This window comes from Sodiomyces alcalophilus (assembly GCF_042370955.1).
Source record: "Sodiomyces alcalophilus JCM 7366 unplaced genomic scaffold ACRALscaffold_4, whole genome shotgun sequence".
Lineage (NCBI taxonomy): Eukaryota > Fungi > Ascomycota > Sordariomycetes > Glomerellales > Plectosphaerellaceae > Sodiomyces > Sodiomyces alcalophilus.
In genome coordinates this window covers 2419641-2445039 of record NW_027263535.1, presented here as the reverse complement: position 1 = coordinate 2445039, position 25399 = coordinate 2419641, and the positions used below count along the sequence as shown (strand labels likewise).

At 53.3% G+C, this 25399-nt stretch overlaps 9 protein-coding genes across 9 annotated transcripts; 3 read left to right on the top strand and 6 right to left on the bottom strand.

Moving 5' to 3' along the window:
* Positions 1 to 43: 43 nt before the first annotated feature.
* Positions 44 to 2860, bottom strand: ACRALDRAFT_2019688 (uncharacterized protein; the record flags this gene model as incomplete). The annotated part of the gene is made up of 18 exons (XM_071019982.1): positions 44 to 123; positions 178 to 294; positions 368 to 506; positions 551 to 637; positions 677 to 729; positions 791 to 952; positions 1039 to 1076; positions 1174 to 1341; positions 1378 to 1451; positions 1495 to 1544; positions 1574 to 1597; positions 1623 to 1644; positions 1683 to 1918; positions 1956 to 2339; positions 2380 to 2636; positions 2673 to 2722; positions 2766 to 2816; positions 2843 to 2860. The coding sequence occupies 18 exons, from the start codon at positions 2858 to 2860 to the stop codon at positions 44 to 46; spliced, it is 2010 nt and encodes a 669-aa protein (XP_070875057.1).
* Positions 2861 to 8543: 5683 nt separating this feature from the next.
* On the top strand, positions 8544 to 9972 carry ACRALDRAFT_2106000 (uncharacterized protein; the record flags this gene model as incomplete). Its single annotated transcript, XM_071023280.1, has 3 exons — positions 8544 to 8946; positions 9000 to 9139; positions 9202 to 9972. 3 exons carry the CDS (start codon positions 8544 to 8546, stop codon positions 9970 to 9972), a joined length of 1314 nt encoding a protein of 437 aa, XP_070875056.1.
* Positions 9973 to 11460: 1488 nt separating this feature from the next.
* On the bottom strand, positions 11461 to 12321 carry ACRALDRAFT_2027668 (uncharacterized protein; the record flags this gene model as incomplete). Its single annotated transcript, XM_071020482.1, has 1 exon — positions 11461 to 12321. One exon carries the CDS (start codon positions 12319 to 12321, stop codon positions 11461 to 11463), a length of 861 nt encoding a protein of 286 aa, XP_070875055.1.
* A 1685-nt stretch (positions 12322 to 14006) lies between these two features.
* ACRALDRAFT_1050690 (uncharacterized protein) lies at positions 14007 to 15346 on the bottom strand. The gene is made up of 3 exons (XM_071015644.1): positions 15022 to 15346; positions 14784 to 14910; positions 14007 to 14670 (listed from the first exon to the last, which is right to left on the bottom strand). The coding sequence occupies exons 1-3, from the start codon at positions 15132 to 15134 to the stop codon at positions 14506 to 14508; spliced, it is 405 nt and encodes a 134-aa protein (XP_070875053.1). The 5' UTR covers positions 15135 to 15346; the 3' UTR covers positions 14007 to 14505.
* On the bottom strand, positions 14013 to 14471 carry ACRALDRAFT_210838 (uncharacterized protein; the record flags this gene model as incomplete). The annotated part of the gene is made up of 5 exons (XM_071023370.1): positions 14013 to 14034; positions 14069 to 14183; positions 14237 to 14311; positions 14356 to 14411; positions 14458 to 14471. 5 exons carry the CDS (start codon positions 14469 to 14471, stop codon positions 14013 to 14015), a joined length of 282 nt encoding a protein of 93 aa, XP_070875054.1.
* Positions 15347 to 15528: 182 nt separating the features above from the next.
* On the bottom strand, positions 15529 to 17327 carry ACRALDRAFT_1076597 (uncharacterized protein). Its single transcript, XM_071018520.1, has 7 exons — positions 17115 to 17327; positions 17017 to 17035; positions 16849 to 16958; positions 16691 to 16780; positions 16577 to 16629; positions 16379 to 16516; positions 15529 to 16288 (listed from the first exon to the last, which is right to left on the bottom strand). Exons 1-7 carry the CDS (start codon positions 17169 to 17171, stop codon positions 15943 to 15945), a joined length of 813 nt encoding a protein of 270 aa, XP_070875052.1. The 5' UTR covers positions 17172 to 17327; the 3' UTR covers positions 15529 to 15942.
* An 88-nt stretch (positions 17328 to 17415) lies between these two features.
* Positions 17416 to 19196, bottom strand: ACRALDRAFT_1042920 (uncharacterized protein). The gene is made up of 2 exons (XM_071015283.1): positions 17901 to 19196; positions 17416 to 17826 (listed from the first exon to the last, which is right to left on the bottom strand). Exons 1-2 carry the CDS (start codon positions 19075 to 19077, stop codon positions 17789 to 17791), a joined length of 1215 nt encoding a protein of 404 aa, XP_070875051.1. The 5' UTR covers positions 19078 to 19196; the 3' UTR covers positions 17416 to 17788.
* A 440-nt stretch (positions 19197 to 19636) lies between these two features.
* On the top strand, positions 19637 to 22234 carry ACRALDRAFT_1042922 (glycoside hydrolase family 5 protein). Its single transcript, XM_071015284.1, has 2 exons — positions 19637 to 20287; positions 20385 to 22234. Exons 1-2 carry the CDS (start codon positions 19918 to 19920, stop codon positions 21968 to 21970), a joined length of 1956 nt encoding a protein of 651 aa, XP_070875050.1. The 5' UTR covers positions 19637 to 19917; the 3' UTR covers positions 21971 to 22234.
* Positions 22235 to 22480: 246 nt separating this feature from the next.
* Positions 22481 to 25308, top strand: ACRALDRAFT_1042925 (uncharacterized protein). Its single transcript, XM_071015285.1, has 6 exons — positions 22481 to 23124; positions 23236 to 23738; positions 23817 to 24345; positions 24665 to 24701; positions 24829 to 24898; positions 24996 to 25308. The coding sequence occupies exons 1-6, from the start codon at positions 22700 to 22702 to the stop codon at positions 25154 to 25156; spliced, it is 1725 nt and encodes a 574-aa protein (XP_070875049.1). The 5' UTR covers positions 22481 to 22699; the 3' UTR covers positions 25157 to 25308.
* The last annotated feature ends 91 nt before the right edge of the window (positions 25309 to 25399 follow it).

Genomic DNA, 25399 nt, shown 5'->3' with positions numbered 1-25399 from the left:
GACTTGCGTCTATACGGTGTGTGTATCAGGGTTGTGGGTTGATTCAGGGGAAAGGTTGATGGTTGAAGAGAGTTGTGGAAAGGATGAGAAGAGAGATGTTGAGATGTCTGCGGATGGGTTTACCTTCATGGTGTTGAGCAGGCAGAAGATATTGAATTTATAGCTTGGGACCTGGACCTCGATCGATGATGAAAGGGAAGGAGGTTGGTGATGGGCAGGAGGTTAGTGATTTGCGTTGCTTCCCCCTGGAAAGATGGATAACTGGGGTTCTTGCCAAATCACGGCTCCGGGTGCCTTCCCAACACTGTTGTTAGATGGGAAGGAGGTGAGTTAGCATCCCGAGATGCATTCGAGTAAGACTACTAACCTACCAAGAAGCGGTCCCTTGCTTCATTCCATCTCGTGCGTAGACCACTCACCAGCCGGCTCCGAAGGCCTGACGTATGAGGCCTTTCGATGTTTGCCGATGTAGGCATGTTGAAGCTAAGGCGGGACTGAGCCAGACCCTAGTTGTCCAAGACGGTCATTCACCGACACTCTCCCTTCCAACAAGCTTCTTCTTCCCCTTAGCCGATGTTGATCCATGGGTCCGGTTGAAGGAACCGCACCAACTTGGCTGCGGCTGTTGGTGATCCAACTACGTCCCGTCCGTCTTTGCCTATGTGATGCCCGTCACCTCTTGCCGCACTCTGTGATAGTGAGTAGGGATGCCGCGCTTCCCCTCTTCGTCTCCACGGGAAAGAAGAAAAAAAGGAAGGTTCGTAACACGCCGGGGGATGGACCAACACACAATAGGCATGGGCATTGCATAGAATGTGACTATTACGCCGAAGGGGAAACCCCCTATCTGCCATAGGTCTCTTCATGGTGTCGGAGTGTGAATAATGGTAATAATGGGTACGTCTATTCGTCTTGATCTGTCGCAAACTGCCCACCGTCGGACCTCGCGAAGCTTTCCCCCGTCGTTTTCCAGAGCTCTTGTCGCCTAGGTCGTCTATACAGCCTATAGGGAAGACGATAAAAAAGCCGGGCTTGGACGGCCCATGTCCTGCAGGCGGTACCAACATATCACATAACTAATTGACCCGCGGTCCCAACGTTGCTAAGCCGCGCTGCTGTCGAAAAAACCTCCCTGCTGCGGCTAGCGGGTCATTTCCCCCCCTTCCCCCCCACTGCTGCGCCCTTACTGGTCCCAGAAAACCGGAATTGAAGAAAGGGAAGGAGACGACGTGGGCAGATGCAGGGAGAACCCGTGGGGGTAGGCAATGCGGAGCAGCCATGATGTACCCCAAAGGAACAAGGAGAGCGGGCCACGGAGAGTGGGGATTGCGAGCTTTGGAGCTGCAAGAGTAATTACGTTGTAATCAAGCTACATACATATGTATGTACGTCGAGATGGTTCCTGGGTGTAGTAAACAAACGGACGGGCCCGGCCCCGCTGGCGAGAAGGCCTCACGACAGGCCAAGAGAGGTAATACCTTGCGAATGATGGACATTTGAAGAGTCAACGAGGCGCGGAGAAGAAGAGGAAGAATGGTTATTTACTCATCATGTTGGACAGACGTCACTGCACTGCCGAGCCAGGTAATGCGCAGGTCTGGTCTACTTACAACAGACCATACCGGCAATGTAACAGCCGGGTGGCTTTGTGGCCCGTTGGACCAGATCGCCGGGGATTATACCCAAGCGGCATGGGGCGCGGCGGTCAGGACGGATTTCCCGACGGCGGGTGATGCGATGCAGTAGGGGAAAACAACAACAAAAAGAACGGACGATCCTAAGTAGCTCATTTTCCGTTTTACGGATATGCCGTGGTTCCCCTTGCATACTCGCAGCTTCATGTGACCGTTCAGGAATTTTCTCAGGAGGAGCAAAAGACACAAAAATGATGGCGGCTTCCGCGCGCATGGCTCAATGTCTGGAAAGCCCGCGAGTCAGCCACGTGCCCACTCGACTGGGAGGACCCAAAACCGTGGGCGGCGACAAACAAAGATTCTTCACATTCCGCGAGGGACCTGGCCTGTTGGCGGGCGCGGGCCAAAGTTGTTTGTTGGTGATAAAGGAATCGTCAGCGGCAGATGTGTAGGCTGCAAGCCCACCAACACGACAGGGGTTTGGTTGCACAGGATTGGACTGGCCGAGGGTGGGTGGTCTGGCGGAATAACTTGCTTCCGAGACGATATTAATAAGCTGGTCCTCGGCGTTACCGAGTTTGTGCTCACCGCTCGTTTTTTCCACTGAGCTTCCTTTCTCTTGGAGGAAATACAATACTGCGACCGCGAAACGTCCTTTCACTTCCCGGTGAGCCCTGTGAGGTGGTGTCGAATCTGCTCTGCGGGCTATGATTTGTTCCGCGTTCTAGGACAAGCTCTTTCCCACGCTCGACTCGAACAATGCTTCCCGTCCAGCCATGGACAACTCCTCTCCGTCGATAGGGACGATCGTGGCATGGGCGTGGACGGTTTCTAGACGAAACTAGAATACCGTGGGCACAGGAGGTGTGCGAATCCGGGCTGGCCGTGTCGACGTCGATGATGCCTTTCGCTTCATCACGGCCTCCCCTACCCGTCGACTGAGGGAAGCGGCCTGAGCGAGAAAGATTATCAAGGCGATCATCGATTGCGAGAGGTTTGGATCTAGGTCATGTCTGGTCTGGCCGGTATGGATGAGACCGGAAGCTCAGGAACCCATCTAGCATGCGATAACTCGCCGTCGCCGTCTTCTTACAAGATTCGCTATTCACCTATAACATCTCCGCCGCTCACCGGTCTGCTCTGGATGGCACGGAAACACGTCATCTCCGTAGCTTGGACGAACTAACCCATTGACTAAGGGGAGAAACCTGTTCCTCCCAAAGCATGAGCGACTCGACTATGTTCTTGTTATAGGCAGACCATATGAGCGTTGTCCATCACGGATATGGTTCTATCTCATCAGGGATCGTGCGTTCCACGTTCATTCAGGTACACGTTGTACGTTGCAAAGTATTCGTACTTCGCACTAGTGTTCGCACGTCCTGGATGACGCTCGGCTGCTACTGTACATGTACACTAGTGTCCGTGCTGGCCATTTCCCGTTGATCTTCACCCGGGCGATCAGGAAAGGTGGCGGCCCTTGGGGAAATGATGTCTTGGATCTTGGCTTGGATCCTTTCCCTCTGCGAAGTGGGAAAATCGTGGTCTGAGCGTAAAAGTGATTTCCCCTCGTGGCAGCCACATGATCAGGCGCCAAGGCTGAGCAATTTGAACGACTCGTCAGTAGAGCCGCGCTCATCTTAGGCCTCATCTGTCCCCCTGGATTACCTATCGTACAGCCTCGTTTGCAGAGATTTCGTTGCAACTCATTGGCGCAGCTGTAGCCCTGCCTTGGGCCCAGCAAACGGCATTCTCACGGCCGTCCAGCAATAAGCTTCTCGTGGAATGCAGGCCACCAACGCAAGCTGTTGGGATCGACTGATGTGAGCCGTTCGTAGGTGATACTTTCGATCAAACGGAAAAACCGCCTTGGCATCACTCTGATTGTTGAGGATTAAAGACTGCCCGTGTCCGCCTTGTGCGGGGCAGTGTATGAGGCCCGCCTGCAAGCCCGTGGAACGAGTTGGCCTGCCAGGCAAGACAATCATACAACGTACCTACCTACCTACTTCCCTGGCCGTCCAATATACGTGGTATGCCAAGGATATTGGTTATCCCATCGTAGGTAGTCTGATATAGGTATAACATGACCAGCGAGATGCCGTGTTGCTTTCTGACTGTCCGCCGAGATACCGCGTTTGTCGTCGATCCAGATCTGAAAGTTGGAAGCTAACCCATTGAGGTAGGTAGCCCCACCACTTAGTCATCTAGGTAGGTACAAGTTCATACTGGGTTCTTTTTATTATGGAATTTGAGTGTCCTGAAACGTGATAGTCTTTTGCGAGAAAGAAAAGGAACTATAACGTACACTAGACACGCTTCCTACATACAGCACCGGCGACGCCGAAAGGCCTTATGATATATACAATGTATTTGTGATCATGTTTCCGAGCCAGGGGAAGGGAGAACCAAAGCTTCCTTGCATAAGACCTGTGCTTTCGATCACTACCGGACGTCAATCCGCGGTGGAGCCGTGCACTGAGCGCACAGAAGACCGGCCTTCCTTTCCGGGGTAGGATCTGGTGGTGGTCGTCTGAGCGTGGAATGGCCATTCCAAGGGCCTTGGTCCTATGCAGCCGGCCCCCGGAATCACGAGTTGGCTGCGTGCTTTGTGAGCCTAAAACGAGTAGACGTCTTCGAAAGAACGGCAGTCCATCTGCAATCCGATCACCTCGACAACTTGTCGACACGACGCAAACCACTCGACTCCGGAAGCACTAATGTTTGTGCTAGGGAGCGGGGCTAGGGGCTGCGCTGATGACCATGAAAGGCTTCGAGAAGACAGGCACAAAGAAGCACAAGCCTGATCTGTGCACATCCCTGCCGTTTTCTGCGTGGACTCCTTCTAGCGTCCTTCTAGAAACCTGTCGAGGGAAGTTAGCCTCATTTCCGCGCTTTATGCATGGGCCACTGGTTTCCCTTTCAGTTCCAGCAAGGACCAACCAGACCCAACAATAACCCTTGACAACCACCGATATCTGTGACTGTGGATCTGGCCAGCAAGGTGTTTGTCTCTTTGGGAAAAGATCAGAGCGCGACATGTACCGTTGTACCTTCCTACTTGGGGTGAATGGAAGTTTGTTTGCTACAGTACACTTAAGGACCGCAGTGACGAAAACAGTCTTAGAGCAGGCTCTGAAGGTGCGAACACTTCTTGGTGGAAATTAATCACGTAGGAGATGCGATAATGATAGGTAAACCATCACACCTAACTACTCGTAGGTAGGTAGGTATCTTGGGGTACTTCGTAACTGGTCCGTCCCCCTAGCAAAGTGGATACTGACACATGGAACGAAGTCTCTTACACAGTGTCTGTATGTACGCTCTTGATGTTTTGATGTGAAATGTTGAGCAGTGGTACTTTTGCATACGGAGTACTTATACAAACGAGTATGTACGTAGTTACGGTGTATGTACGGCTGTGTGTCGGTAGACACTGTACATGCTAATGGGGCAGATGTCGCGGCCCGGAAGATTTCCTTACGCGCTACCGCTACCATGGCTCCGAGTGCACGGTCACACCGGTGCACAGGTCGTCGAAAGCTTCTGCTTGTACAAAGTGGTCGAAAGGATGTATCACCACTCCTTGTTCACACCAAGGCAGCTCATGATATAGAATATTGTCGGTTCGAGTCTCTGGAAGCCATCGTCTTGTGATTAATATTATCATTAGTGCCATATAAGTCGCAGTTTTCCAAGGATATCAGTAGTAATCATGTCATGGTTTCAAGATAGCGGGCCGTTGCATACGTTGTATGTATATCGAGCAGGGGCGTATGTGCCATGTTAATATGTACATACTGTTCAAGCACTGGAACTAAAGACGAGATTTCCTCCCAATAAGTCCGACCCAAAGCCCTGCTTACAGTGCAGTGGTTCCCAAGTCGAACATAAATGCAGGAATTGCAAGTATCTCTGACTTTTGGCTATATATAAGGCTACCTATGATAACTGAAGAATGTGCGTCGAACAGAGTTACCTAGGTAGGGATACTTATCCAGGGGCGAATAAGGGGTAAGTGATTATAACATATCCGAATAGGTGAGGCAGACTATAAAACAGTCAGAAGATCTGACGAGTCACGAAGCTACCACCCTGCTACTCAAGTAAGAAGTTGGCCTATGCTTCTTAGCCTTACTATGTGCACGTCACGTACTCCACGCGTACATAGAACATGCTGTTCGATTCTGGAGTTAGCTGTGTATACAGCGCAGAAGTTCTACAACGAATCCACGCAAAATATACCTTACGGGAAAGAAAGTATTGGTCCTGATACGCTGTATTCCTCATGTTGGTTTATAGAGGTTGCCGTACTCGCTAGACTTGTGCTCTTCTCTGGGTTTATAGTTCATGTGCATCGGGATATATTCCGTATTATCGTGTCGGCAGATTGAGGACGGGGTTTTGTCTCCGCTTCAGTAACAACCCCTGGCTCCAGGCCATGCGCCTCGTCGATCATCAGCACCAAACATTATACACTGTGAGACACTGTGTACCTACAGCCCCTGAATGGACCCCATCCGTGGGGAAAGTAGGTACCTACCTAAATTTTGTGGACAGTCGACCCTGCTTCACTTCGTGCGTACTTTTACAGTTCGTTTCAACTCGTCTGCGTTCACGAAATGTTCGGGGTTACCTTGTGACAATATTAATAAATACGGATAGAATCCCTGCGGTGTAGAGGTGTTGATGTGGAAAGGCACGTAATTACGTATTATATCGCATGTAAACATACCCGGGTGGGTGGTAGATTCATGCGGCAGATTGGCTGGCTGGGAGGTTGTCTCATTTTACCTCATTTTACTCAACTATCGCTAAGAAGGTACCAGGCCACCGTTCTCGTACTGGACCATCAGCCAAACGGTGAAAGCCCGTCTCGGCGTAGACCCTCAGATCCTCACTTTATATAGCAACACATCCTTCCGTCCCCGTGCCTACATCGCAGGGTCCTCATGCTGTCTCCTGTTTGCCGCCTCGGCCACCTCTCGATCCTCTCCTCCCGTACGGATACCTGCAGTGACACCATCCTGCCGACGGCCAATCCTATGGGGCATTTCACCAATACCCCCTCATCGTCCATATCTCTGCCCTAACCATACAATCGAGCAAGGTTTTGCGATACATTGAATCGGCTCACAGACGATCAGCGCATCGTCCACGTCTCGCGTCTTCCGTGATAGAATACGGCCACGGTGCTTTCTGAACTCGACATTCTCTACTAATCAATTCACTGCCCTGGGTTCCCGGCATAATCCCACATTTCTTCCCATCAGGTAAGTTACGTCAAAAGTCTCTGTCCAGCAATTCTCTTTTCGGGTTCCTTCAATTCAATCCATGGGGTCTTATACTACAATCCCTCGCACGAAACATCTCCATCTTCATATCCACACCCTCCTCTCTGATTATGACAAGTCATGGAAGGAAGTACCTCCCTAGCACCGAACTTCTCACCCAGAGGAACGTGTCTGTACCTATTCACTGTTCACGTCCCGGCAGTCGCGTTTCGCCTCCTCCACAGCACTTCCTTTTTATGCACAGTCATTGGTCATTCCCATCCCTCCCTTTCCACGCCACATTTATGTACGTTGCACAACTGGTATTTTTTCGGGGTCCTTCCTCCTTATCAAACTAGTTAACCCCTCCCTCACTGCGGCCCCATAATTCACTTTTCTGCCCAACCCAGTGGCCGGGGCTATTATTGGCCCGTCGCCGCGTTTATTACCCCCACACCATTTTGAAAGATTCCTGGCCTGTGCTTCCCCCAGGGCTGCTTGTTACATCGTACCTCACCTTTTTCTTTGCCCAAGAAACTTCCCATCACGCTCCTCCCGATTATGCATCAAATTTGACCACCTGCCTCGATTAAGGCATCCGTCAACTTTCTCCATGCCCCTGGGTGCAGTCATCTCCCGTCCCCATCATCATCTAATCTAATTCAGTTTTTTTTTTTTTCCTTTTCCAATTTCCATTTTCTATTTTTTTTCACCATCAAAAGTCGTCCACCTCATTGTTTCCAGACATTGACGCGCCTCCCTACAGGGAATTTACCCTGGATAATCACCTGACGTTCTTTCAGAACGCTTTGGTCTTCTAGCGACTCGATCTAATCCTCAACGCTTACGATCTACTCGACTCCGACGCTCGAAGCAATCACGGGCCGGCGACTAACCACCCAGAGCAATAAGGAACACGGGTCTTGGATCGTCACGGGCCGTTCAAAAGCCAGCAGTTACTTCATTGCTCCTGCAGTGATAACTACCTAGGCTCACGACAAGCACGCTACGCGACTTGGTGTTTCTCGGCACCCGGCACCATACTCGTCCTCCGGCTCTTTGTCCAGCTTCCACGAACCCCTCCGGCTACGCACTGGCGGGTTTTCATCACCACCCAGAAACTGTATTTACAGTCAATCGTCCTCAGCATCCTGCGTCCCACCACAATCGCAATATATACCCGTCTTTCGTTACTTTCTCGCCGACCTCCTTGTGAGACACAGCTCCACCCGACGGATTTATTTGACAGCGTAGCCTGGTGCGCGCCGTGCTTCTTGATTCCGAACCCACTTTCATTTGTGAGTACCAGGAGCCTTGGAGACGGACACGGTCAAGATGAACACATCCTTGGGCATCACGCTTTTTCCTTCGTATCTTCCCACCTCAGCGTCTCACGTCTGTGGATTGTTCTCTTCCTGTTCCTCTTGCGCCAGCCCTATCCCGTCACGATGCTATCTCCCCCTTCTCTTCTTACGCTAACATGGTTGACACAACTAGGTAATTCCGCGACTTCTTCCGAGTTTCGCCATTCTCCGCTAGGTTACATTTTCCGAGTCTGCACAAAAGCTCCCTGAGGCCTACCATATCGAGCCTCATGGACATTGGGAACATCATGGATCAGAACAACATGGCGGCTATGCAGCAACCACACCACGGTTCGGGAGCTACTCCCGATCGCCAAATCCCACAACTATCCCAGCTCACTGCGAGGAATTTACCAGAACCTCCCATGGACCGTGCGGCTTCTCCCCATGGCTCGGAGCATTCCCGCTACTCCGCTCCTCGTTCGACCCTTGATACCATGCCCAGGTCGTATCCTTCTCCCAACCCCATGCACGGTCCGCCCATGACGATGCCCTTGCCTGGCCACGGACAGCAGCAACATATCGCCGCCCCCGCCATCACTATGATTCTTCCCGGGGCACCCCCCGACATGGGCATGCCCAAGCCTGCACCCGCCCCCCAGGCTCCTGTCAAGGCCTTCCCCTGCAGCACTTGTGGCAAGCGATTTGCCAGAAGGAGTGATCTGGCTCGCCATGGTAAGCTTCCTTGCTCCAGTCAAATACTGCACCTTTTCTGACTTGAAAAACAGAACGAATCCACAGTGGCATTCGTCCTCATGTCTGCGACTTCCCTCAGTGCGGAAAGCAGTTCATCCAGCGTTCCGCCCTCACTGTTCACCAACGTGTCCACACGGGCGAGAAGCCGCACATGTGCGAGCGTTGCGGGAAGGTAAGAACAACGATTTGGGGGACAATTGGTTGGCGTACGTAATGGGCTAACGAGTGGTGCAGCCATTCAGTGACAGCAGTTCCCTCGCCCGCCACCGGCGCATCCATTCGGGGAAGCGACCGTACAAATGTCCCTATGCCGATTGTCAGAAGACGTTCACACGCCGTACAACCCTGACGCGGCATCAGAACCATCATACCGGGACTGTAGAAGAAGCAGCGGCAGCAACCGCGGCGGTATTGGCGGCGCGCACTAACGCAAAGCCAGGTTCAGTGCGGTCTGAGGGAGAAGGCATATCCAACCACGCATCGCCCCTGACGACACCTTCGCCCGGCCAGCGCACTCTTTCCATGTCGCCGAGTGCCGATCAGATGCAGCGGAGCGCTACCGAGTTCCAGTACATGGGCAATGCCTCCCTGCCCGTCCACATGCAACGCGACATGCACGTGGGGAGCCCCGTTCCCACGACCTCGGCAACCTACAGCAACGGCATGAGACCTACCTCGCATCCTACTGGGTATGGCATGATCCCGCCCCCGACCTTGGAGCCGAATGTAGAGCAGCACTCGGGTACGGGAAGCGCCGGCGGAAGCCCAGCCATGGCGAATATGGGCTGGCAGTCTCCTTCACACGTAGCTTCGCCGTCGCACAACACCAACGGCAACGGCTACATGTACCCGGAGCCTGAGAACTATCCCTCGGGTCCCACCCTGGGCGGCCAGATGTTTTACAGCAACCCTGCCCCAGTCCGTCGGCCGCAGAGCACGGAGCCTCCGGCGGCGGCGTACGACGTTAAGCCGCGTCAGAATGAACTATGGACTAGTGCTCACTAGCAGTCTGCGCATCCACCAGACGCGGCCGACGATGAATCGAACGACCCAGTCCTACAAGATGGACCAGACGAACTGAGCCAACTGGACTGTCTTCGGATCTCTCCAGTGTACACGGCAGATACCCCTTGATTTGTACTCATACTCCACTCAGGCCTAGCTTTTGAAGCTATTTGCGAGGTGGAAGATATTATTGTCGGCTTTTCGAGCCGTTTTTCTTTGGTATTTCCATGATGCTATCACCGAAAGGATTCGACTTCCTCCTACTCTGGGCTTTGATCCCCATACATACGACTTTATAATACCTGGGCAAGTGGGAAGAGTGGCATTGGACCACGCCCCTGCCATCTCTTTTCTTTGCAACAACACGATACCACCCTGGTCAGAGTTTTCCGCATCCACGTGTTTTCACTTTGTATTCGTGCAGTCTCCTTTGTTTTCCCGGAACGGTATAGACTTGGGGGGATGGCCCCGGCGGAACTTTGATGATCATTGGTCTTCTGCATAGCCTGAGGCAACGGGAGAGGACCATGGAGTTTCGAGATTTCCCACCTAAAATAAAAAAAATAGTTGTCTTGTGGTGGACCACACCGAGCAGGGGTTTATTTCTCAGGGATAGGAAAGGGGCGAAAAAATACAGGTCAGGTCTCCAGAGACTGTACATATGAGCTTCTTACTTGGTTTCCTATAGTGTATCATTAGAGATGCATGGAGGCTTACTACTTTTAATTGCCCGTTATTTCAGACGTATTTATATATCCCAACGTCCAAACTTTTGGAGCATCCTTGTAGTCTACTCTGCAAAATAAACACAAGCTACTTCAACAAAGACAAGCACAGATGATCTGGCTTGATAGTTTCTGTGAGATCAGGCATTGCGTATTTATGTTCCTTGTTTGGCATATTGGTCGGATCTCTGGCCGATGTCCCGTCTGTTACTGCGTACCTAGGCTGTACTGCGCTGTAGAGACTCGAATATACATAGTAATCCTGTTCTGACAAGTGTAACTCGTGTCCTTCAGGTTCCCTTTAAATTTGGGTGCCAATATATGGGCTTAACCCTTAACGTAGGTACTAAGACTGGTATCTATAAATATATCTTCTCTTTAAATCTCCCTTGATTAATTCAAGTGTAGAGCAAGTCTAATGACAAATATAGTCTATAAAAGAGAACGATCGTAGTTAAAATCGGTTCAGTGCAAGTTGGACATACAGATTATTACTAAAATGCACAGACTGATATTAAAGAAGTATGAGAGAGTTAAATGAGAGAGGATGTATCCCCAGCAGTGTTTTTATCTATACCAGTGCGCACCTCCCTAGTATACTAGGATCCCAATCTGCTGCATCATGGGACATCAACCCAGGAACTATGGATCAGAGAGCGGATATCCGATCCTCTGCCGCCGCCATAACGCCATGCTTAAAGAAAAGAAAACCCAAAAAAGTGCCGACTCCCAGCCTCGCCTCTGCTCAGCCCGATTTGAAGGCCTACTTCTTTACGTGACTGAAATCCTTGAGCAGGTGTTGCATGTGCACGTTCGTGGTCATGGCCGAACGACGGTTGGCACGCTTCTTCACCTTCTTCGACGAGTCCGTCTTCTTGATGGTGCTGGGGTCAGCGCTGGCGGGCTTTTGTCCCGCCGCAATAAGCTTCTTGACAATGTCCTCGGTACTCGGCAGCGTCACGCGCTGCCACATCCTCTGGAATTCAGGTTCGACCTTGTGGTGGAGGGTCGGATCGTCGATGAAGATGTGTTTCGGGCCCTTCTTCTCCCGGAGGATCATGATCTTGTGCTCCCGCTCTAGCTCGAGAAGTGCAGCATCGCACTGCGGCCACCCTTCCTTTAGCTCTTTGTAGATTAGGGGCTCCATGGTCGATTTGCTCTGGAGGTGAGCCAGCAGGCTGACTTTGTCCTTAATACCGCCCAGCTTGCCGAGGTAGAGATAGGTGCCCGAGTCCCATTTTTGCTCGGTAAGTTCAGGATCTGGGGTGAACTTGACGATTTTTTGGGATCGCAAGGCGTCCACAATCCTCTGGCACATGGAGGGGCTCGGGTCTCGAACGTGGCCGCCATCCTCCAAGTGCTTCATGATATCCCTAGCCGTCTTGGGCTCTGTCTGCGCACGTAGGTACTCATGGATATAAGTCATCAAAAGAATGATCGTACCGACGCTCTCATCACTGCCGTCAGAGCCCGCATGACGCCTAGATGACATCGCCTCCTTCCTAGCACCGGCGGGACCAGCAGACGGCGTTGGCGTCGTGGGAGTGTGCCTCGTACTGAGCCTGCCCGAGGCCGAAGCCAAGGCGCTGGAGAAAGACGCCTTCTGTTTCTCGAGGAATGACATGGTGAAGTCGGAAAGGTGATATTGTGTAGGGTATTTGATATCCAGCTGAAATGAAAGACGGTAAAGTCGAGAAAATGCGCTGACGGGTATTGGGCCCAATGAGATGATTGAATAGAAAGAGAGACGACACACGGAGAGCTAGGATGCTGACGCACGTGCTATAGGACAGGTATCTGTCTCTTCGCGACAAGCGACGGGGGTGGGAGTTTTGAGACGACGTGTCGACGTGGGAGACTCAGCGTGTGGCTTTTCAGAACACGAGGTTGTGGCCTGAGAGTCCTCTTCCTGCACAGTGGTGGCAGGGATTGCGGTGGATGGCAATTCTGGAGCTTCGCACTCTGGGTCTCGGGTATTGATATTCGGGTCAGCCGCAGCCTTCAAAAGCTCGACCCACTCGTCGAAGCGTTGTCGGTCGCCTAACTGCTCCTCCGGACAATTCTCCTCCAAAGCTCGTACGAGTGCCAACGGGTTGAGATCGAGAGCAGCCTTCCTTTCCTTGTCTGTCTGCTTCGGTTTGGCAGGGCTGGTGGGGGTTTTCTTCCGACTCTTCCTCTTCCTCTTTCTCTTCTCCGCCGAGCGTCGCTTCTTCGGTGGCGAATCCGAATCCGACTTTCTTTTCCTAGCCAACTGTCGAGAATCTGGCTGCTCGACGACCGGCTTTGACCGTCGTCTCAAGTCGGAAATCCGGTCGAGACAGCCGAGGGCCGTCTTTAAAAAAGAAGACCGCCGCTTTTTGGACTTGGCAAAGACCCTGGGAAGAATAGGAGCCGGGTTGGCAAGAGAGAGACAGCCTTGTTGTTCGTCGCTGGAGTCGTTGACTACGACTGGGGTCTCTTTGTTCGCTTTGCTGGCTGGCCTGCCGTTGTTTTCTTGGTTCTCTTCGCGGCCGCTGTCGTCGCTATCGATAGGGATGGGTGTCTTGGCGGTATCTCCTTGTCTAATGAACGCACTTGATCGTTTCCTATGTGAGGTCCCTTCAGGCGACGAAGAAACAGGGTCGGCACAACTGTTTCTTGCAGGAGTGGATGGGGATAAGGGAGAACGAGGAATGGGTGAGGTAGTCTTGGGTTGCTGGTCGGTCATCTCTGTTAATTGGCTGGATCTGGACGTCCTTTGTCAGCAACTACACGCGCCACTACAGATTGTGGCGCAATTAACCTACCATCGGTTGAGAATGTGTGGCGCATGCTATAAACCTTCGTTCCATGAAGAGAGCCTTAACTTAGTACGTACAACTCGGACTCAGTTACGGTCAAAACTGAAGAGAGCGATGGGACTTCATGTCTAATAAAACGCTGGCCAAGATACTGGGCGCGAATTTATCTAGAGGTGTTTTACTACGAGAATCACTGAATCTATGCATCTATCTATCAGAATACACTCTTCCAAGGTACCTTATTTTTTACCTATTATAGGTTGATCATTAATGCGCGACAATGCGGGGGCTCTTCTGTGATTTACAGCATCAAAGTCACTAACGTGAATAATCCTTCTTGGATATTATTCCGGAAGAGAAGCCTTTCATTGATCATTCATAGAGGAGTGTTGTACCGCATTTTCCGAGTGCGGCGCTCCTTGCTAGGAATCGCCATTAAAATAGCCACAAATCGATGCCTCCCTCTGACAGGACTTCTGACAATGGCCTTCAAAAGAAATTGAATGATGAGTAATTATATTGAAACGATGTGCATTCAGAGATTGGGACGCATCCCACTGCAGTAAGCCATTGGCATAACTCCGAGTTGACTTCGGCGTCAGCATTGGCAGTTCTTGGCCTGGTCGCATGGTGACGGGTTCACGTGGGACGACATGAAGCTCCAGAATGTTGCAATTCTTGAGTTGAAGGCTACTGACATGATGTTCTAACGAACAAGTTACACGGAGAACAGCGGTTCTAATTAAAAAAGCAATATACGTCGCTGGTCGACATTGATAACGCCCTGCCAGACCGACTCCAAATATTGACCGACAAATGCGTCGTGGAGATCGTCTGGATCATGCCCAATCCCAAATTTTTTCCTATCCATGCAAGACCTGAAGCCCTCCCAGCGGCCGACGGTGTCCAATGAAGCGATTTATGGTATATAACTCTGGGAAGCTTGCGTGGTAAAAAAGACCACCCGCAAATGGCGTCACAATTGAACAACCATCATTCGTCGTGGGATTATTTCAGATCGGGGTCGTCTAAGCCTGCTGCTGCTGCTGCTGCAGATATTGGTAGGCGTAGTAGCCAATCGCACCGCCGATGAGGATGATGGCATACACGCCGAAGCCAAGGCCGCCGGAGGTGTCCTTAGCGCTGGAGCTGGAGGTAGAGGACGTGGCAGGCTTGGGGGTGGGATCACCGGGCTATATCGATGGGAAATATGTTAGAGCGTTGTCTCAATGCGATACCGAGGGAGGTCGAAATCTGACGATCCTTCCAATACCCTCAGACTCTGGTAGGGGTAGATGTTACTTGCCTTCCTCTTCAGAACGCCAACCTCGAACTGGGCAAGGGTTTCCCTGGCCTCGTCGCTGTGGCCCACGTCCTCAAAGGCCTCGGTGGAGTCCTGGCCAGCGACATCGAGAAGGACCTCTTCGCCACCACTAGGAAAAGACGGTCAGCAGCTGTCCAGCATGTGCTTGCGCGCGCCGAACGATGGAGTCGCGATAACAGAACAAGCAAGGATGTGTGGCATTGGAGGGGTCGCTACTCACGGATGCTCATCCACAAACTTGGTAATGTCGTAGATCTTGTCGTGGATCACAACGTAGAGATCCTTCTTGGTGTTGTGCTCAGCAACATCCTGGTAGGTGAGTTCGAGGACCATTTTTAGCGATTTGTGTCGATGACAACAGGTGTCCTTTTTCTTAACAATCAAAGAGTGAGGTTCGAGGAAAGAAAGCGCAATTGCAATTATGCTATGCGGGACGCTTGGGAATTATCGCACGACGAAAATGATGTCGGTGATCGAAGGAGTCAGACCAGAAATCGTTTCCCTGATGGTGTTGAATGCCACGAAGTGTACGGGGTATCTTAACGGAAGTGGAAGGTTCCTGGAAAAATTGGGTACATTTCAATTGGTGGTGTTACCCGCTGATTAAGCTGCCAGGGCCAATCAGAAATTGACGAATTAGAGAAGGCCAGACATGGTTGGACGCGGCGCCAATTAGCTATTTTCCCCAAGTGGACAGCCGAAGAACTGCCAGGCGGGGTTATTTTTTAGTGTCGGGAGATAGACTCGGAAGCCCAGATAATGTCCGCTTTTCCCAGGATACTGTTATCCCCCATGATCGTCTGGTATCACGGGGTGGGAAAGAAGCGGGAAGAAGAAAGTTCTAGCATGCATGTCTTTCGATGCGAAGAGGGGATCGGCAGCTCTTGGCGTCCTTGACATTTTCTTCCCCGCGACTTACATTCAATGTGGTATCTTGAGTCGGGGAAACGGAAACGCAGATGCCAACGCAGATGCCGCTTTTGCTACCAACAACTTTTCAAATATCGCATGCATGTCAAGAGGCAGACGGACGATCATCAAGGTATTGAAACTCGAAAACACGCTTCATGCGACCTCTTTGGTTTCGTCGTGCATGTCCCCCTTCTTTCATCGTCCCATCGTCCTTGACCTGCTAGTTCGTCTATCGTCTCGAACCGCCACCAATGTCCTGGCCTAATCTGTAGCTGGTGACCTTCTCCCACTCGATCTTTTGTCTCGTCACGGGCAGCTGCCGACGTAGGCCTTTGAATGCACCCTCGCTAAGGTCTGCGAAGCCTTTGTTGAGCTCCGTTTGGTATTTCTTTTCCATGGCCGAGATTTCCTTGACGATGCCTGCGCCTGTGCCTGACGGGATGGACGCCGTGGATGGTCGGTTCGTCAGGAGCCTGACGTTCCCGTCCTCGTAGTAATGCACGTCGACCTTGATACAGCCTTCGAGGGTCCCGGACGAGGGGTCGAAAATATAAAGAGAGCGCCATCGACCATTCCTGTTTGCCTTTGGTTAGCTGGCCCTAGCGCTGCCTTGTTTGGAGTTTTATGGCAGGAAAGGCGTCTTTCGACGAAGAGGACGGCGTTACCAGTAATTGTTGGGGCTGTATTTATTGGAGACGACGATGACGGCGACCTTGGTGTCGTTCTCGATGGGGTAGACGCCATAAGCGGCGTTGGGGAAGTGTTCCTTGGTGTAAGGACCGAGGGCTTTCAAGATGGATTTTCTGTGTCGTCATTAGCAACATGCAACTGGAAGCTTCGTCTCGCGAATCGTTCTTCCTTACACCAAGTCGGATTGCGCACTCTCGATCACGTAGCTCTGAACACCACTGGCTTTCTACGAGACTACTGTCAGTTTCCTCTCCTGACTCTCCAATCTTCGAAGGTGTGGTTCGAACCTGTGTCGTGTGATCAAATGTGAAGCTCGAGCTGCTCTCGACATCATAGTATTGACCACCGCCCAAGGAGCTGTGGGAGCTGATGATCACCTGCGATGGCCAACCCCAGTTCAGTCGGCGCGTCCAATATGATGGGAACCACTATTTCCACAACGAACCGGCTGACTGCTTCCTGGCAACGTGACAGTGGCGAACTGCTCCTCATTGTATTTCTCGAAAGCGGGACCGAGGCTGGAGACAATGTCCGGGCTCGCAAGCGCCTTGATGTCTTGGGCAGTGTCAATACGGGAAGAGATCGAGGGCGAGTTTCGAACGACGCGATTTACCTGCTACTACGTCTGCGAGCTGATGGGCGTCAGCTCCGTACGGAATGCACCCCGAGCAGCGGGAATGAGACGAAGGGAAGGGTGTTTGGTCCACTTACCTCGCCAGGAGGAGCTTCCTCCACGAAAGCCGAGACCGTCTCGACTTCGGAGGACATTGTTGATAGTGACGGCCGTGACCTTGACGCTTCGGTTGAACAGGACAATGGGTCGGGTGAAATTTATAGCGTTACACTTGTGCTCGTGGAGACGAGTGCAGCTTCGAGGTAACACGGAGTAGGAGTGGCAGTTACGCTGCCTTGCCCTGGCCACCCTAAAGTGAACCTCTCAGTTGGGGAATCGCAATGCGGGGCAGAACATCCACTGCCAAGCCCCAGGCAGTTCAAAAGGAGGAAAGATAGTAGAGTACTTTTTGGTGCGGCATATTTCTGTGGATTACCAAGTCACTCACTACCACAAATATCTCTACTGTACGTCGTACACCAGACATTCAGATCTCACACTGTTTTTGAATTGTTTTTATCGCGATACTGTTTCCATGTTCCCACAGCTCTCACCCTGATTCAGTGTCCTGCATCTAGCTTCTGGAAATCCGCTCAATCAACGGGCCAACCCCGTCAACGATCCTATTAACCTCCTCACAGTGGTTTCGCACGACCAACTATGAAGTAGGCCGAGAGGCTGTCGTCTATTATTCGCCATGTTCTACGATGCATGCTGGAGACCAAACCCCATACTCCTCCTGAGGAATCCGAGGAATCCCAGCCGTTGGAGTTCAATACTCTAAAACCTTTTTGATGTTGTCATATATCCCTAAACGCTTAGGTTAACACTCTGCATTGCAAAGTCACACCAGTGACGCTTTGGGGAATCAAAACAAAACTCACTTGCGACATCCGGAATGTTGAACTTTTCAAACACCAAAGGCGTTGGGATGCTCCATCCCGCAACTCGCGCAACAGGCGCCTCTAATCGCAGGAAGGTGTCCGAGTCTTCCTGAATCGCAGCAGCCACTTCAGCCCCCGTACCGGCGTTCACCATGGCCTCATGCACAACCAGGCAGCGGCCAGTCTTGCGCACGCTCGCGAACACCGTCTCCTTGTCCCAGGGATAAATGGTCCGCAGGTCGATCAACTCAACGGAGATGCCCAAGTCTCGCTCCGCTTTTTCGATGGCCGAAAGGCACGTGTATAGCGGCTGGCCGTAGGAGATGATGGTGACATCTTTCCCCTCCCTCAACACCTCAGCCTTAGAAAGCGGCAGCGTGTACGCTGAAGTGGGAACCTGCTCGACCGCTGCGCGGTACAGGATCTTGGGCTCCATGAAGACGCACGGGTCGTTGCTCCGGATGGCCGAGAGCAGGAGCCCCTTGGCCTGCAACGGCGACCGGGGGATGATGACTCGCAGGCCGGGGATATGCGTAAACAGACTTTCGGGTGACTGCGAGTGGTACAGGGCGCCGTGGCCGACGCTGCCGCACGGCATACGCACGGTGAGACCACCCGCGCTGCGGCCGCAGCTCCCCTCGCGGTACCGGTACTTGGCGGCCTCATTGACGAGCTGGTCGAATGCCGGGTATACGTAGTCGGCGAATTGAATCTCGGCGACGGGCCGCATCCCCTCGGCGGCGGCGCCGATGGCGAACCCCATAATGCCTTGCTCGGTGAGCGGGGTGTTGAAGACGCGGTTGGCACCGTACGTGTCGGCCAGGGTCATGGTGCAACGAAAGACGCCGCCGAACGCCACGTCCTCGCCAAAGACGAGGACTGTAGGGTCTTCGGCCAGGGCTGTAGAGAGGGCGTCGTTGATGGCTTGGAAGAGGTTCATCTTCTTCGTCTTGGCATTGCGAACTTCTGGCGGCAGCTCCGCGCTGGAGAGGGCTGTTTGGGCATCGTGAGCTAGGAGAGGGGTCGTGGAGTAGTCGATGGGGATGTTCAGCTTTGCGTTTGGTGGTTGCGTCGAGTAAGACTTTCGCATAATACAGGCCGCGGCGGAGCGCCGTGTCCGGAGCGAGGCCGAGGGAGTCCCTGCTCTTCTCGCCGCGTGTGATAGGAGTCTCTTCATCGTCGACGGTCAAAAGTCATAAATATTCGATTGAAGGTGTAAAGACAATGATCTCGGACCTTCCTTACCATTCCTTGAAAAGAGGAGGAGGAGTCTGTCTCTTTGAGGCTTCCAGCTGTATAAGCCGAGGGGCCCTTGGGCCAAGTTATGATGCAAGTTCGGCTTGCGACGGCTTTTGCGGGGTCACGTACGATGGGTGTGCCCCACCTTGATGGCTCGTGCGTTTGACGTATCCTTTAGGCGAAGATTAGATTGTTGCCGTGCCAACACGCCAAGGTGCAAAAGCAGGCAAGTCTGCCGTGTAATTACAGCGACTGAATGGAATGGGTGCTGAACACCAGATGACACCTCGAGGCATGCACGCATAAAGATTATTCCCCAACAATAGGCTCTCCAACCTCATTCCAGCATTCCTGTCGCGATATTGACCGAGACACGGGGATTTCAATTGCATTTTCGGCCCCACTGTCAACCATGGCGCCGAGGGACTCTTCATCGCGACCATCCCATCGGCGCCGCGAGTCTTCGGGCACACGACACTATAAACGAAGTTCACATCACGAACGCAGGTCATCGAGGCGACCTCCGATAACATCCGGTTCCGAAGACAGCTGGCCCGAGCGGAACTCACGCCCGCACCCTCTTTCGGAAGAGGCCCTGGCACAACTCAACCAATACAATGCGAGGAACATTCCCAATCCCTCCCAGGAGCGGCGTCGATACACAGAACCGAGAGATCACGACTACGACTATGACGAAGACCGGAGGAGGCGGCGTGAGGAGCGAAGGCGGCGGCACTTGGAGGAGAAGAGGCGACGGGAAGAAGAGGAACGCAGAAGAATGGAAGAGGAGGATGACGACGACGACGACGACGACGACGACGATGAAGGAGAAGAGCGCCGTGGTAATCGCCGATATAGTGATTACGGTGACTCGCCACGACGGCCCAGGAGGGCGGCTTATCGACATCGCCAGGACTACTCGGACGACGAATACGAGAGTCCACGACGAAGGCCTCCAAGGGGTAGAACAGGCAACCAGCGGGTGGTCAGCGGGGCGGCCCTTGAGGAGGGTCAGGGATGGCGGCTGGGCGGATTTCTCGGCAGGCTACGAGGCGGCGGGGGGAGTAGTGCTCCGAGCTATGACCGGGGAAAGGAGAGGGATGAGTCGGACTACGATCCGCCGCGGCCGGTTCGAAAGAAGAATAAATGTACGTGTCTGTTTGTCGTTTCGACCCCCTTCCTTGACCCTTCTTGAACCCATAATCGGGTGAAATAGGCAGCTGACTTTTGATTTTCTGTTACCAGGGATAATTATCGGTATTGCTGTTGCGCTGCTCGTGATCATCATCGTGGTGGCTGTGGTGGTTAGCAAAAACAACTCTTCAAACAACGACGACAACAAGGACTCGAGCTCGAAATTGGACGAGGAAAAAAAGAACAGCATACCGATGCAATGGCGAGGAACATATCTCGATCCATTCAGCTGGAAAAGCACCGACGACTTTAACGTTACCTTTACAGACGAGATGGTGGGCGGGCTGCCGGTCATGGGTCTATTTACGAAATGGGACGATTCGGCCCGCGCCAATGACAAGGTGCCACCGCTCGACGAGGAATGGGGTTCGTACGAGGAGAGACCGGCCCGCGGTGTCAATGTCGGCGGCTGGCTCAGCCTCGAGCCCTTCATCACGCCGTCCCTTTTCGACTACGACCGGCGCTATGGCATCGTCGACGAGTACACGCTCTGTCAGCACCTGGGACCCCGGACGACGGCCGAGGTGCTGGAAAAGCACTACGCCAGCTTCGTGACCGAGTCGACGTTCAAGGAGATCCGTGATGCCGGGCTAGATCACGTGCGCATCCCGTTTTCGTACTGGGCGGTCGAAGTGTACGAAGGCGACCCGTATCTATTCCGCACGTCGTGGCGGTACCTGCTGCGGGCCATCGAATGGTGCCGAAAGTACGGGCTACGCGTCAATCTCGACCCGCACGGCATCCCCGGTTCGCAGAACGGGTGGAACCACTCGGGGCGGCAAGGAGCCATCGGCTGGATGAACGGGACGCACGGCACGGAGAACCGCAGGCGGTCGATCGAATTCCACGACCGACTCTCCAAATTCTTCGCGCAGGACAGGTACAGGAACATCGTAGCGTTTTACGGGGTAGCCAACGAGCCCCGGATGACGGAGCTGTCGTCGTCGGACGTGATGGCGTGGACGGAGGAAGTGTACAAGCTGGTCCGCGACAACGGGGTGCGGGCGGCGGTGGTGTTCGGGGACGGATTCATGGGGCTGCACAACTGGCAGGGGCAGATGACGGGGTACGACGACCTGGTGCTGGACGTGCACCAGTACGTCATCTTCAACCGGGACCAGATCGCGCTGTCGCACCAGGAGAAAGTCGAGTTTGCGTGCGACGAGTGGACGGCGCAGGCGCGGCAGAGCATGGACCGGTCGACGGGGTACGGGCCGACCTTGTTCGCGGAATGGTCGCAGGCCGACACGGACTGCGCGCCGCACCTGACCAACGTAGGGCGGGGCAACCGGTGGACGGGGACGTACGAGACGGGCCGGGAATCGACCGACGTGCTGGAGCCACGGTGCCCGACGCTCGATGACCGGTGCGATTGCGGGCCGGCCAACGCGGACATTGGCGACATGAGCGACGAGTATAAGCGGTTCCTCCGCATGTTTGCCGAGGCGCAGATGCACTCGTTCGAGAAGGGGTGGGGGTGGTGGTACTGGACGTGGGACACGGAGAGCGCTCCGTTGTGGAGTTATAAGAAGGCGTTGGCGGCGGGGATCATGCCGAAGAAGCCGTGGAATCGCGATTTCGACTGCAATGGTAATGTGCCCAGCTTCAAGGACCTTCCGGAGTTTTACAGGCGGTGATGGAGCCCCAAGGGTGTTGTGGACTGCTTCTTTTTGGCTGCTTATTTTTGTTTTCTGATTTGATTTGGTCGGTAGCGATGTTTTGTTGATTTAGCTGGCAAAGGGGAGTAGTTGGGTATTACAGTGGATGTTCCCAAGCTCAGTCCGCTCCCGGGCAAGGAACTCGGCATTTCGGGGCCCCGGTGTCCGATCTCGCTGATGACAAAGCCGCCGAACACTCGCGGGTACTTTCGGCGCTCGCGTCCTCGATTACATCATCACCGGTTATGTTAGATGTTCTTACTCAACGCTCGAGTCATCGGAGATAAATCTAAGGCCGGCCGGAACAATGGAACCGTACTTCGTAGTATTTCGTAAGTAAAGAAGCAAGGAAAGGAAATGAAAGCAACCCTCCCCTCCCACGCGTCTTATTTCCGCCTGTTCCGACTCTCACGACCTCTACTCGTTGACAGACCAATCCAAAGGAGTAAATACTCTCCATAACGCGACTTAGCCGGACCCATCATGTCACCAAAAGACCTCTGATCTCTTCATTACGTGTTTGTTCATCTTCTGCCTGGCATATCACTTTGATAGATTAGACGCCAGGGGAAGCTACAGCATGAAGTCGTCGATATACACGAATTAGATCACCTGCTTGGCCTCGTTTATATCATCATCACGGGACTGTCTCATAGAATCTAGTCTCGTTCAACTTGCTCCCCTCTGCCGACTCAACGGCACGCTGCCATGTCGCACCGGGAGAAGGACATCGAAAAGAGTTCCAACTATGAGTACGACGCGGGTGCCAAGCCCGAAGGCGAGCTTAACGGTACCACCGGAACGGAATTCGAGCCGATTCGGACCCATGAAGCGGACTCGCTATCACGACCACACTCCCGATCCCTTTCCCGAAGAGGGTCGGCCGACCAGTCCATCAAGCATTCAGTCAGTCGAACACGATCTCAAAATGGATACAGCTGTGACGATTATCCGCCCGAAGACGATGGTGGACAGAATCCCTTGCCTGATGCAGCCGATCCTGCCCGTGCCGACAAGGATCCCTTCGAGGTAGCCTTCGACGGAGGGGATGCGGATCCCATGTGTCCTCGGAGCATGAGCAAGGCCAGGAAGTGGATAATCGTCATCATCGTCTCGCTCGGGAGCTTTTGCGTGTAAGTTTAGCGACCCAGCTTGGATGAGATGACGATGCTCTGCTCCCCAGGGGAAACACCTCATGGCAACGACTAGGCCAACGGCTGCTAATCAAACTTCGGGTGAGATAGGACGGCCGCGAGTTCCATCTACTCATCCACGTATGCCCAGATGAACGCCGAATTCGGCACCTCGAGGATCGTCGCTACTCTCGGCCTCAGTCTCTTCGTCCTGGGCATCAGCTTCGGTCCTATGTTGCTGAGTCCCCTGAGCGAGTTCTATGGCCGGCGGCCCATCTACATCATCGCCTGGTCAATGTATCTCATATGGACCGTCGTTTCTGCCGTCTCCAAGAACATAGAAACGATGCTCGTCTCCCGATTCTTCACCGGCCTGTCGGGCAGTGCTTTTCTGGCTGTATCTGGCGGCACCGTGGGCGACCTCTTCAACCGGCAAGAGCTGCAAGCCCCCATGATCATATGGTCCCTTACGCCTTTTTGCGGTCCGGCCCTGGGACCTACCATTGGCGGTTTCATCAACTATTTCACCCACTGGAGATGGACCTACTACGTCCTGATCATCTGGGACTTTGTCATGCTTGTCGCCATCGCCTGCCTCGTTCCCGAGACGTACCGTAAGTCGGGCCCTCTCTCACGTGGTACTTGGGAAATCAAACAATCAAAAGAAACAGACACTGACGCGCAACACACAGACCCCGTCGTCCTTCGCAACAAGGCCAGGAAAATCAGGAAAGAGACGGGTGACGACCGGTGGAAAGCCCCCATGGAGAACACCAACAAGTCCATCCCGAGGACCATCGGCCTATCGCTCCTTCGGCCGTTCCAGCTGCTCTTCCACGAGATGATGGTTCTCAACCTCTGCGTCCTCACCGCCATCTTGCTGGGCGTGCTGTATCTCTTCTTCGGCGCCTTCCCCCTCGTCTTCACCAACACGCACGGTTTCAATCTGTGGCAAGTCGGCCTCACCTTCAACGGCATGATCGTCGGCATGGTCATCGCCGCCGCGAGCGACCCAGTGTGGCAGCGCATCCGTGACGGCCTCGTCGCCCGCTTGGAGAGGGAGTCTGGCACTCAAGGCGGCAGCGAGCCCGAGTTCCGGCTGCCCCCTGTCATATGCGGATCCGTCCTCGTCACCATTGGCCTCTTTATGTTTGGCTGGACGCTGTTCCCCTGGGTCCATTGGATCGCCCCTATCATTGGATCAGCCGTGTTCGGTGCTGGGTGAGTCTGAGCAATTCCATTTCCTCCCCCTTGGCCCCTGAGTTTAGGCGACACTTCGCAATCCTTTGCCCTATAGAACTGCAGAAAGACCAGGCTGCCGGTGGAACGTGGTGTCAGGGATTCAACGCCCTGGCGATGACGCGTGTGTGGTTGCCTGGGAAGGAAGTCCCTGACGTGGCATGAAGCTCGTCGTGAGCTGATCCCCAGCTGGCGAATGGACCTGTAGTCTCAGGCGGGCCATGATTTAGTCATGCCTCCAGTTACACTGCATCTCGAGTCTCTGCAAAGGGTATGCTGCTAACCGCCTTGCTTCCTCCAGAACTCTGCTCGTTTTCAGTGGCGTCTTTACATTCCTCGTAAGTTCCATTGCGCATTTTTCCACTTCTTCTGGGGCTTTTAAACCGTCGCCCCTGAAATTCTCGGCTAGGACCTGGCTAGATTCTGGACGTAACCAAGCACCATACTAACATAGAAGGGCCGCAGGTCGATGCGTATCCCATGTACGCTGCGAGCGCCTTGGCTGCCAATGCGTTCACAAGGTGCCTGTTCGCCGGTGAGTCTGTCAAAAGTCACACAACATGTGCTGCCGTAGTCCATGTGCCCCCCTCGCAAGTTGGTGCGGATGCTAATTCTACTCCGTCGCACGACAGCTGCGTTCCCTTTGTTTGGGAACCAGATGTATGAGGCGCTTGGATACCCTTGGGCGACGTCGGTCCTCGCCTTTGCAACGCTCGCCATGTTACCATTTCCGTACATATTCTTCAAATATGGCAAAAGGATTCGTGGCCAGAGCCGGTTTGCGGTAGGATAAAGGGGAAGTTTGCTGTGCCGTGTGCTGGGACGTTCTGCCAGGGCTGTTGACTAGGCGCTATTCTGTATTATTTGTTCGCTCGATTTCTTAGACCCTTTCGCAAGGGGACCTGTTTCATTACCTCGATAAGTGGAAAAATAGATGAGGAAATATGTATGCATGTGCTTGGGAGGACCACTCGCTAACTCCTTCGCTAAAGGGGAAGTCCTCCGGGATGGCTGCTCACAGGGGAGCTGTTACTAG

Bases quoted from the DNA above. Each gene is read 5' to 3' on its own strand.
- ACRALDRAFT_1050690 (XM_071015644.1), bottom strand. From the start codon at position 15,134: ATGGTCCTCGAACTCACCTACCAGGATGTTGCTGAGCACAACACCAAG. The intron at 14,911-15,021 runs GTGAGTAGCGAC...GTCTTTTCCTAG, and splicing joins AAGTTTGTGGATGAGCATCC to TGGTGGCGAAGAGGTCCTTC. The intron at 14,671-14,783 runs GCAAGTAACATC...CCATCGATATAG, and splicing joins TTGGCGTTCTGAAGAGGAAG to CCCGGTGATCCCACCCCCAA.
- ACRALDRAFT_1076597 (XM_071018520.1), bottom strand. From the start codon at position 17,171: ATGTCCTCCGAAGTCGAGACGGTCTCGGCTTTCGTGGAGGAAGCTCCT. The intron at 16,781-16,848 runs GTTCGTTGTGGA...TGGCCATCGCAG, and splicing joins TGCCAGGAAGCAGTCAGCCG to GTGATCATCAGCTCCCACAG. The intron at 16,517-16,576 runs GTAAGGAAGAAC...ATGACGACACAG, and splicing joins AGTGCGCAATCCGACTTGGT to AAAATCCATCTTGAAAGCCC.
- ACRALDRAFT_1042920 (XM_071015283.1), bottom strand. From the start codon at position 19,077: ATGAAGAGACTCCTATCACACGCGGCGAGAAGAGCAGGGACTCCCTCG. The intron at 17,827-17,900 runs GTGAGTTTTGTT...CTAAGCGTTTAG, and splicing joins CAACATTCCGGATGTCGCAA to GGATATATGACAACATCAAA.
- ACRALDRAFT_1042922 (XM_071015284.1), top strand. From the start codon at position 19,918: ATGGAAGAGGAGGATGACGACGACGACGACGACGACGACGACGATGAA. The intron at 20,288-20,384 runs GTACGTGTCTGT...TTCTGTTACCAG, and splicing joins GGTTCGAAAGAAGAATAAAT to GGATAATTATCGGTATTGCT.
- ACRALDRAFT_1042925 (XM_071015285.1), top strand. From the start codon at position 22,700: ATGTCGCACCGGGAGAAGGACATCGAAAAGAGTTCCAACTATGAGTAC. The intron at 23,739-23,816 runs GTAAGTCGGGCC...CGCAACACACAG, and splicing joins CCTCGTTCCCGAGACGTACC to ACCCCGTCGTCCTTCGCAAC. The intron at 24,702-24,828 runs GTAAGTTCCATT...GAAGGGCCGCAG, and splicing joins GTGGCGTCTTTACATTCCTC to GTCGATGCGTATCCCATGTA.